This window comes from Geospiza fortis, unplaced genomic scaffold, assembly GCF_000277835.1.
Source record: "Geospiza fortis unplaced genomic scaffold, GeoFor_1.0 scaffold112, whole genome shotgun sequence".
Lineage (NCBI taxonomy): Eukaryota > Metazoa > Chordata > Aves > Passeriformes > Thraupidae > Geospiza > Geospiza fortis.
Window position 1 is genome coordinate 18,024,199 of NW_005054298.1, and position 11,410 is coordinate 18,035,608.

The 11,410-nt window shown below is 36.7% G+C and overlaps 1 protein-coding gene across 1 annotated transcript in view; it reads left to right on the forward strand.

Moving 5' to 3' along the window:
• Positions 1–11,410, forward strand: part of MYO3B (myosin IIIB) — a 191,987-nt gene that overhangs the window by 74,251 nt on the left and 106,326 nt on the right. The window contains exon 11 of the mRNA XM_031058556.1: positions 3,673–3,828. Within this exon, the coding sequence (XP_030914416.1) occupies positions 3,673–3,828 (156 nt within the window). The remainder of the gene's footprint in view (positions 1–3,672; positions 3,829–11,410) is intronic.

The window sequence follows — 11,410 nt, forward strand, 5'->3', positions numbered from 1 at the left end:
GGATGATGACACCTTACTGAACACCTGCAGTGACACCAGCAGTCTGATGCATCATTTTTCATTAGCACTTAGGTGGTGGCCCAAGAATTTTTATTTTACAGATGATGTTTACTAACAGCAGCAGCAGCAGGCATTCATGTTGCACTAAAAGCAACACAGTTGAACTGACAGTGTGTAGAAGCAGAATATCAATAGGCCTTTCCTACGTAGGACAAAGGAATATGCACTGAGAAACATAAGGGCTATGTTTTCAGTGTCACATGACAGCTTTCCATCCTACATTCCATCACAGCAAGCCTGGTGACACATCAAATTGGCACTGAATATTTGAGTACAGACTGAGCCCTCAGTACCTACAGTGACTAAGCTGCAAGCTGTTTACTGCATTTGAAACCTAGTAAGGGCTAAGTTCTAGAAGTGACTGTGTCAAAACTTCTGCTGTTTAGAGGCAAAGGAGGCTGTGTGCCTCATATACTTCAATTCCCTATGGCCAACTTGCTCTTCCTGCTGCTGTGTTTTTGTGACATGAGTGCTAGGAACTTGCCATTTGACTTGATGGATTAAACCAACTCCAGTGGAAATGTTCATTCTCCTGTTAGTCTCTTCCCTGAAGCTGAAGTACTCACACATGAAGGTACAGACATGAATTTAAGCAGCTCTCCCTCAGCCTTGCACAGCTGTTAGTTACTAGCTCTGTGCTTTGGTGTGTCATCTCATTAACCATCTGAAAGGACTCTGTTCTTCCCATGCAGGCACAGACTTGGCACAAGAGGAGGTGTGCTCTGTCTGAGCTTGGAACAGAGAGAGTTTGATCACAGAATCATGTTGGTGTGTCTTGTGTCATTAACTTAGTCATCCTGCAATTTAACAGAGTTTTGGTCGTGTTTCAAGTGAAATCCTGCGTGAACACAGACTGCAGCAGTATCCTACTGCCAGAGGATGAGGCTGCATTTAGATGAAACAGTAGATAAACGTTGATTGTTGTAAAGGGGAAGCATGCACACAAAGTGAATGGTCAGTGCAGGATTGGTAGGATTATGGACCTAGAAGCAAAGATAATCTGAAAGATCTCCTAGACCACCTCCTTCACAGGACTTACCTGTGCTCATTAAAACATCTTCCAGACCTAAAAGCTCACGTTTCAGGCATGCTAGAGAGAAGCTAAGAACTTTTTTCTCCAAAATGTCTCTTCTTGTTAGGCTTCCATGAGTGCAGTATCCTGGACATTTTGATGTCTCGCCTAGGGGTCATGTATATAGAAAAACTCTAATGCAACTTCTGTATCCTGTCTGTAGTGTGTTCAGAGATCAGAGAATTCATATTAATAACTGCATGCCACCAGCTCTAAGGTTTGCATGTTCTTCACACTTTTGGTAAACACAAGATACCCTGTCTGGAACTGTGTAATTTTTTGAAGATAATCCATTTAAACTCTAATATTATCTGAAAAGCAAGTGCCTTTTGTGCTAGGACAAGAGATAATGGTTTTAAACAAAAAGAGAGTGAATTCAGACTAGATCTCAGAAGGACATTGAACCCTGACAGAGCTTGGTAGATGCCCCATTCCTGGAAAGAGTCAAGGTCAAATTGAACGGGGCTCTGAGCAACTTCATATAGTTCGTGTCCTTGTGCATTGCAGGGGGTTTGAACTACACGACCTTGAAAGGTCCCTTCCAGCACAAACTATCCATGATCCTATGGTATAGATTCACTTGGATTCAGTTATAGTACTGAAAAACTCCAGATGAAATCAAATTTAACAAGAACATTTATTTATTAACAATAAAACATAAATGCTGTAAAGTTGGAATTATTGATAGAATGGTAAAAATCAGGAGTGCATGAGCTTTTCAGACTGAAATCTCCACTTCAAGTACTTGCCATCAATCTGTGAATTTGTATAATGCATAGCACTTATTGTTTTGTTCTCTTTTCCTCTGTCTTCCTGATTAATGTTGTCTTTCTTTCCAAATGCTTTTTTCCTTCTTCTCAGGAAACATGAATTTAAACAGGATTGGCATAGATTGTATTGTCTGTGTGGGTGTATTGACTTTTAAAACTCCCAGATTACAAAAAAGAAGAGGGATAGGGGAGATTGTCAGAACCTGTTCAAGGCTAATGATGGATCTTTTCCTGGAGGGGAAGGACTGGTATTTATAGCCTTGTGCCCAGAGGGGTGGAGATAAAGCAGGTTGTGTAGCTTTAGTGTTTCTATCAGGAGGCTACATTTCCAGCCTATAGCAAAATTCACCAAAACAGTTCCAAAACTGGTAACCCATTCTACAGACTTTCCTTTCTGGAATAGATGTACAGAAGAGGTTAGTAAAATGATTTTCAGGAACGTAAAGTATTAAAGTAGATATTTCAGGATCATTTTAAGACCAGACTTTAGTCTTCAGTAAAGTCTTTGAGGTTAGGCTAAACTTTAATAACTTGCTTATGTGTTTGGTCATATTTGAAATCAATTAATGTGTATGATTTTTTATAATGTAGTTTAAATTTTGTACATTGTTACTTGTATTACTAGAATATAAATTCTAAAAGATATTTAAGTTTCACTAAACTTTTGGCTAAAATGATAGTCTTGATTTGTGATATTTGGCCTTGCAAGGGAAGTATTTAGGTACTTGTTCAGCAAATATGAAAGGAAATTGTAAAGTATGCAATATGAATGCATCTCATCAAATAAATTCATCTTGAGCTATAATTTGCTAAAATTATAGATACTAGAAGGGAGGTATATACTGAATTGCAGCACTTCTTTTTCATGTTCTCAAATAATATCTATATCATTATTATTTGAGCAAGATGAATAGAATGATTTAATATTATTAATTAGACGGTGCTTGAAAGCAGTCTTATCCTGTTGGATCATTCTTCTGTTTGAATGGTATTATTTCAGCTGTATTATGCAGAAAATAATTCGACTTGAGTGATGGCATCTCCAAACTTAAATCTCAATTATATAAATTAGTATGGTACTTTATTTTATGCTGATTTAATAGGTTGTATTTCTTTACTCATTGCTAGTTCACCTGTACTGCACTAGTTCACAGAAACAACTTAGGCACCGTGGCTAGCATTTAATTCTGACTGATTCCTTTCTCTTACAGACTGAATTACGCAGGTTTGCAGAATTTTCTATGATTCTTATGCTACCACTCATCATTGCAATATAGAATGTCTACCTCTAGCATTCATTTTAAAAACAAAGCTGTATATCAAATCCTTTTGAGTAGTGTTGTACCACAGGTTTCAGTTGTGGGTTTCAGTAGGCTGAATCCTACAGTTCATAGTCAAACTGTCATCAGAGAATAGATAGAAAACTAAAGTGAATGAAGTATTGTCTATTCATCTTTATTTTTATGTATATTAACTGTACAGCTCTTACAGGATACAATGTAATATTTTTTTCCTTTTATGTAGTTACAGTTAAAAAGAGAGATTAAATAAGCTCAAATTTTTAGCCTTTATACTAGTAATCTTGTGGAGTGCATTCACTTAGCTAAGTATTTTATGCCAGATTTATTGCAGTATGGAAGAGTCTTGTAACATATTGAGGAACTCAAATTTGTGGAAAAAGAAAACTGAGTGACAGCCATACAGTAAGGTGACTCAATGCATGCTATAATGATAACATCATTGTCTGAGACCCCTATTTCTCTGTCACAGGTGTCTAATCAAAGATTTTGAGCAGCGTCCTTCAGTCACCCATCTTTTGGAACATCCATTTATTAAGCAAGTACATGGTAAAGAGATGTCTTTGCAAAAACAGCTGGCTGAGCTCATCCAAGAACAGCAGCAGCTAGGCTCCACAGCCAAAACAAGGTACTGTACAAGGTCCTGTATGTAGCAACATTTATGCTGCAGCCCTCCTTCCCCACACTTATACTGGAAGCACAAATTGAAACTTTGAATGTGACTTTTACTGTTTCAAATGATCATATTGATAGTGTTGAATGCCAATGTTACTAGCAACAAGTGGTGCTTGCCATGTGAATGTAAGAGTCGTGTTGTCCCTTTGATACATTTTAAAGCTAGTTTGATCAGCCATAACGCAGCTTTCTTTGCCTTTCTTTCACTCACTGAACTCTGTTCTGTACTTGTTCTCTATTTGGCTCAATCACAAGGGTGTTGTTAGTTCCAGAATGTTCTGATTTGTGGAAATAAATGTTTGCACAAAGCATTGCATCATACTTTCGTAACAGATCTTTAAAAATACAACTGTGAGTATTCAAGTGACTACTAGAAAAAGTTAAGAACAGAAAATTTTGACGTTTGCTGTTTTATTAAATCCTCTTAGTAAGAAGGCTGTTCAGTACTGAAAGTAGTTGTTTTGTCTATAGTTTAACAGTAACTTCTATTTTTCCATTCAGCCTAGTAATTAATTTTAAAACATGCTTAAAAAGCAATGCATGTTTACTGGCAGAAGTGGCATCTTTTGAGGCTGAGTGTAAATGTGTCTTAGTTTAGTTGTTGTCCAGAGGGTGGCAGAATTTCACTGTTTCAAAAGAGAATTGAATGCAAATGAACATACTGTCCCAAGCTCAGCAATCATTCTGTAATATGAAATTCTAGAGTTAGATAAGCTCTGGCCCATTATTATAAATAACCACCTACTAATGTTGATGAAGTAAATTAGATGTTATGATCCAGAAGTCATAAACATGTATATACTTACATGCCAGAAATCTCTGTAGCTGAAATGCTAAAGGCCAAACAAAACTGTACAAGTTAAAATTAGGGAATTGTTGTTAAGAATAGTTTCAAGGTGAAAGATCTTGTAGGCAAGATCACATTGCCTACAGCTCTGGCATGGCTGGCCCAAGAGTATAAGAATTTTTCCAGCTGTTGACCTGATTGCACATTTAGACAGAGTGAAATGATCCTTGTGCTAAGAGAAGCTCTGAAATGGATTTGTCATGGTATTCCAATACATTCTTCTGGGATTGAGCTCCATAATGTGGAGTGACAAAGAACCAAGACCACGACAGCATTTCTTTCCTCAAGCCTTTTCAAGTATTAACTGGGTATGCTGTGACAGACAAGCTACTGCACATTAGACATGAGTGGACTGTAAGAAGGATTTTGCTTCCCAGCACCCTAGTATGAATCAGTGCTCATCTAAGGAAGTTTAGCTCCTTGTCTGTCCTGTTGCCACCTAACCCAGCTTAAATACTTTATTTTCAAACAAAAATCTTTCTTATTGTTTTAGCATTATACTATGGTATCCTTACCTCTGTGAAGCACCAGCCCACTGTGATGGGGTTGAGAGCAGGCTCAGTGAGGACAAAAATCTACTTATTGTTTACCTCTGAAATCTACAACATATTGTTCAGTATGATATTCTAAAGATTTTAAGCTTGATCAAATTGGTACAAATTTAATGAGATAGCAAAAGTACATCCCTGCAAAATATTAAGTCCATGGGCCAGACAGTTAATGCTGGACTATAAACATGAGATTATTACAAAAGAACCAACCACTAAGAGCATCTAATTAGAATTTTCCCAAGAGGATTGACATAGCCTCATAACAGTAAAAAACTTGGCTCTGTAATTGGGCTATTGTACCCTCTAGAAAAATTTTTACCCATTAAAAGCCTTTAAAACCTTTGTAATGCATCTACAACATAATTTTCAATACAAAATTTGACATGCAGAAGAACATATGACCACATGGTACTGTAAAAATTTTACTGGCATTCATTTGTAATGATCTGTAGAAGTCATATGAGCATATAGTCACCACTTCAAAGTAAATAAGGCCAATTCAAATCCATGTTAGGTAAAACTTGTCTATTACAAATTGAATGTAGTGCATGTTTTTTCTGTTTATTGGTGTGCCCATGACAGGCACGATGAAATGTACATTAATTTCCTGGTGTTCAGAAATAAAGAAAAATAGACACCCATTTTTAGGAGTAGAGCAACACCACAAATCCATCATTTAAAGATAAGTAAAAGAAAATGTTCTCAAGAGCACAGGCTGAAAATTTCCAGAGACTGGTAAATCATCAGTGTGCTTGTGTTAACACCATTTCTTCTTTGAGGGAGCCCAGGGACTCCCTGGTGATGACAGCTGATCAGGAAGTGTTTTGTCTCATATGAAAGTCTTCCAGGATGGTGCTTTGGATTTGTGTCTTTGATTCTGTACTGACTCAGCACCTGTGGGGTTTTAAATAGGATTCTCTTTCCAGTGGAGCCATGGCAGTTTTGCCTATTTTGGTACACCACTTCAGGTCATTGTGCCTGAGAGCAAGCCTGCAGACTTGAGAGTCACTACTAATGACTTAGAGCATGTGAAGGAGACACATGGAGAGCTGATCTAGCAGTGCACTGCTAGTGAAAAGGAGAGAATTGGCTTCTTTCATTTTCCCTCAACTCCCAGGAACAAATTCATGATGCTGTTTTTATTGCAGCTTCAAGGATTGTCAGAAACCTCCTGAGCTTGAACTTCTACAGTGAGAGAAAAAAACTAAGCCAGCAGAAACACAAATAACTTGCTACTCTATTTGTGCTGAAGTGAAGGAGGGAATGCTTCACATGGCCAGGAATATGCAGGAGAGTGGTAGAAAGAAACAGGCTGGCCCCTTTTGGTGGGACCATCTGGGTTGGTCTCTGGAGTCACAGACTGAAACATCACCTTATTTTAGTTTCTTTCACTCTTTTGTCAGCTTTGTGTGCAGTACAGCTAGGCTTAACTTCAGTACATTTCTTCAGACTTCTGAACTGAAGGGGCTCTTTCTTGACCTTGAGCTCAAAGAAGTCTGTTAACACACATTTGTTGCTATCATCAGTTTGTTGCTGATGAACATACTGTTGTTACTTTTCCATGAAGCAACTTACTAGAGAATTTTATATTCTGATTTCCTAAGGTTAAAAATTAATAATAAAAAGAAAATGCTTATGCTGGTAAAAGACCACTTTTAAAATTAGAAATAATATTAACAATTCATCCTGTCTTTTTACTGAAAAGGATACTCTTTGAAACTTTTCCACTAGTTCTGTTTTTCCCTAAATCGTTTTCATTGGTGAGGTGCAGCTATCTTTGATCCTTATGCAAATAGGTGTTTTTAGAAAACCCAGCTGGAATATCCCTCTTTCCACACTTGTAAGGAGGGAGAAGATTCTTTTTTTCATCTGTTGGCATCTTTTACACTGAAATTCTTGTGTTTTGGCATTTCAGCATTAGCTTTCCACTCCTACATTGCCTATGTCTTATACTGTCATGAGGAAAAACTTGGTGAGAAAGTCTAATGTCACAGCTGTGTAAAGATGAGCTCTGGGTATTATCTTTCTTATCCATATCCCTTTTATAAGCTATCAGTTAACTGTATTTGTTTTCTAATAATGCCAAAGCATAATTGCTAATTAGCATCAATGCACTTTCCATTAACAGCTTTGACATAGTAACAATTATATGAAGTTTAATTCTAAGAAATTTACTCAGTGTTAAGTAGTCCACTAGTTCTATTTTTATGGAAGTTCTTCAATCCTTGGAAAACAAAGGTTAGTACATCAGAACATTGCTTCACATGTAGTCATTCCAGCCATGCAGAATTTTTCTTCCCCATCTATTCTAAAGTCAAATACAGAATTCCTTTTTAACACATGGATACTGATTTCTAGGTCATCTTGGGAGTCACAGCAGTCTTATTCCTATCAATATGTAGCTGCCTCTAGGCAGGAAGCATTTCTTAAAATCAGAAAGGATGCTTTCACAGGATCTCACTCAGTTTTTTTCTATTTTTCCTTCTTTTTTTTTACTTTCCTGCTTCTGTATTCACACAAATACTGTAAGATGGTTGTTCACATAGTGTCCTTATGCATAGAAACATTGTGAGAGCAAGAAATATCATTCATTCTTAAAGACTCATACCTCATGTAGCATAAAATTGGAGAATGGAGGAAAAACGAAGGAATTTAGGTACAGCAAGGTACATTGCTGAACCTCAATGTTCTGTGCCAACAGAACAAGCAAACATTGGTCAGGAATGATAAGCAGAACTATAAATATGTTTTTGTTACAAAAATAATAATGAAGTGATGATATACTCTGTGTCTGAGTGTGATTAATAATGTATTCTCTGAGTAAAAAGGGTACACAAGTTAATCTTACCATAAACTTGCTGTACTTCAGGGTTAGGTTCCTCAAGAATTCATGTGATTGCTTGTCATTAAAATACCAAGAATGTTTAGGCACCTCCTGAATTTAATACAATATCATAGTAGAGGTTTGTGTTCTGTTCCTCATTCTCACTCTGATTTGCTGTGCAATCTCTGTTCTATCACTTGCCCTCAATATTTCTCTGTTCCTTTCACTTATGAAATGGTTATTAATAGTTTTACTTAATATATCATACCTATGGAAAAGAGAGAGCAGTTTGCTGAGGCAAGAACTTTGTCTTGTTCTATAAAGCCATACTGTACTGTATTGTTAGGTTGCTGTAAACCTGGTGATGAGGAGAAATATGTATAATGCCTGGAGCTCTAGCCATTTTTATTTTCATTCTTCCTGCCCTCGAGCCTGGGGGATGCTTTGGGAAGACTCTAAGCAGAGATATGTTACAAATTATGGCTATTATTCATTCTCATTTAACAGTAAACATTTTCTTTGTGGAGATTATTGTTGTTAAATAATGTTTGAGTGTGTTTGATAATCCATTAAGGGAGGTTATGAGAGAGCTGCTCACTTTCCAAATACACCTTTTGATCTCTTGAACTTATTAGTGTGGTTGGTTGCTTTTTTGATTCATACTACAAGAGATTCCAACATACAGCCTGCTTAAGGAGAAAGTCAGAAGAGATTTAGTGTGTTTCCTAACATTGCTAAATTTTAAATGACTCTTTGTGCTGTCTACACTGGCAAAATGCACTGCAAAAAGTGGGTATATTCTCTGGTGTTTGCTTATAAACATCAAATATTTTCCCCATATTTTTGTCCTTGTCAGGACTTTATCTCAAACTGGCAAAGCCAGCAGCTGCTTCAGTGTTGAAAAAGTTGAAAAACAGATGTAAAAACTTTCAAAGCCTTTTAAGCCGGGAATTATACCAAGTTCCATAAATAATGTTTAAAAATACAATGGAGCTTGTCATGGAGACATTTAAAAGGGAAGCTCACTTGGAACCCTGGTATTCTGTCTGTTGTCCCAGCCCTTCCTTGCATAAATTATGATGATAAAATCCTGTGTCCTTTAGGAAAACTTTCTCCAGAAAAAGTAAACTTTCCATTTTATTCCATAAAAAACAAAACAAAAACTGTTTCATGGCTTGTGAGTAGAACTAATGGAAAACTGTAGAATTTTAAATTTTAACTGAAGGCCTTGAAAAGTACTGGCCATCAGCAAAAGGGAATGAAATTAAAATGTTCTGATTTTTTCTTTTCCCATTTGAATGTACCACAATTAAGACATTATCTACTTGTACTCAGTCTTAAAATAACAGATTGCTCTCTCCAGAATAGCACGTAGGAGAAAATCTAAAAAAGAAATGTCATAACAGCGTATGAGATGGAGAAATTCAAATGTAGTAACAGATCTATTAGCTGGCTTTTTACTGTGGTGGGGAAGCAGAACATGAGGGAGGAAAATACCTGATTAAAAGCTTAGAACTGGAGACAGGGAAGAAGAGTCTTCACAGAATGCACTCTAAAATTTTTGCTCTTGGTAATGTTCTTTGAAGCTGTCTTTCAAAATTTTAGGTATTGTGGGTTTCTCTGTGGCATTTGACTGTTCCTTCAGAGGAGATAATGTGAAGGACCTGTATGAATTGCAGTAGATAAATCTATATTAATTTTGAAGTAATAAAATATTAAATAATCACCAGTTGTCATCTACATTTATTCAGTTAGCTCTATCAAATGTCACTGGAGGTGAAGTTGAGAAAAAACAGGGTCTTCTGTATTTCCTCAATCACCTAATGTTATTAACCTAACTCCCAATGTAAAGGTTATATAATGATTTGATGTTTGAAAGTTAATGTTGATCAAGCATTGAATAGTCTGCATTTTATGGTTCAAAGTGGCAGCTTCCCAGTTATCAGCAGGTTTAAAGAGGCCAGCTTCAGACATGGCTCATTCTTCTCTTGGGTGTTTTCCTACAGAATAAGTATCTTATGCTCCTGTCTGTAAATAGGCTTCTTCATAGGAATCAGAAAAGATCTACTAACCTCTGGTTTCAGTTTTTAAAAACATTGAAAAGCTTCAACACTTGCATGAATATGATTTTAAACAAGCTTAAGGTAGACTATTAATAAGGAGTTCAGAGATTACAGGTTTGGATGATTCTGGGTCAATGTGCTACTGCTGGTCACCACTTAGAGGTTTGTTTCTGTAATGGGGAACAGACACTTGTGAAACCTTGCATTTTGAAGGATAAAAAGCAAATCTGTACGTTGGGAAGAATCAAACTTGAAGAAGCCTGGAGAAAAAAGTAGGAAAGGAAAGGAAAAAAAAAGAAAAGAGCATTTAATGTTTGAGAAGGGCAGGAATGTTTAGGCTACCTTGTCAGATATTAGAATGCCAGTGCCGTGTCTTGGCAGCTTCCCCCTTCTCATGAACCAGCTGGATTGCAGCAGCAGTCCAAGGAAGTAATTCTTACTAGTAGATATCAAGCTTCTCTGCCAGCTCACATTTCGATTTGAAAGCAATTAACAACAAGGAACTTGATTGCATCCAGCCAGTAATTTTCTTTGGACTCAGAGATAATAACAGAAACACAACAAAAAATAGTTCTCTGATGCTATATACAATGTAATTTAAGGCAATTCTTCCAGCCTTCTTCTATATGAATATTAGGCAAATGAGTTTAAAACTCCTTTTTCTCCCTTTTAATATATTTTTTTTTAATCTCAAAGCTCCTGTGGTCCCCTGGAAGTGATCCTGTTCTGAGTATTGTGAATGTGTTTTTACTGGAGGTTGTAAAATATAGCTGTAGCATTTATATTGTAATTAAGGCTGTGTTGGTGTCTCTATTATGACCTTGCTTCAGCAAATTACTTCAGGCCGAAACTTGATGTAAAGGAGCAAAATTAAGTCTTTGCAATGCATGGAAAGTAGTCTGTGTATCTCTGTGTGGCAGTGTCACACTCTCCCCTTTTTTGTTTTTCATTGGATTGAGTATTTTTCTTGTAAATCACAGGAATTAATTTTAAAATTGGCAATAATATAAAGACGACCAAATACAGAAACCGTTGTACCTTTGTGAATCCTAGAAACAAACAGTAAACATAAATGCTTAACTGCACCAAGAGGCCAAAGTAAAGGCCACTTGGAAGGCCCTGAAGATGTTAGGGGTGGAGGGGAGAGATTAGAGAAGAAACTTCCCAAAGAAGGCAAAAATTCTTGGTCTGTGTTGCTTTGTTGCTCAAGTTGGACCTGCCAGCAAAATGACTTTTTGATCTAGAAGTCA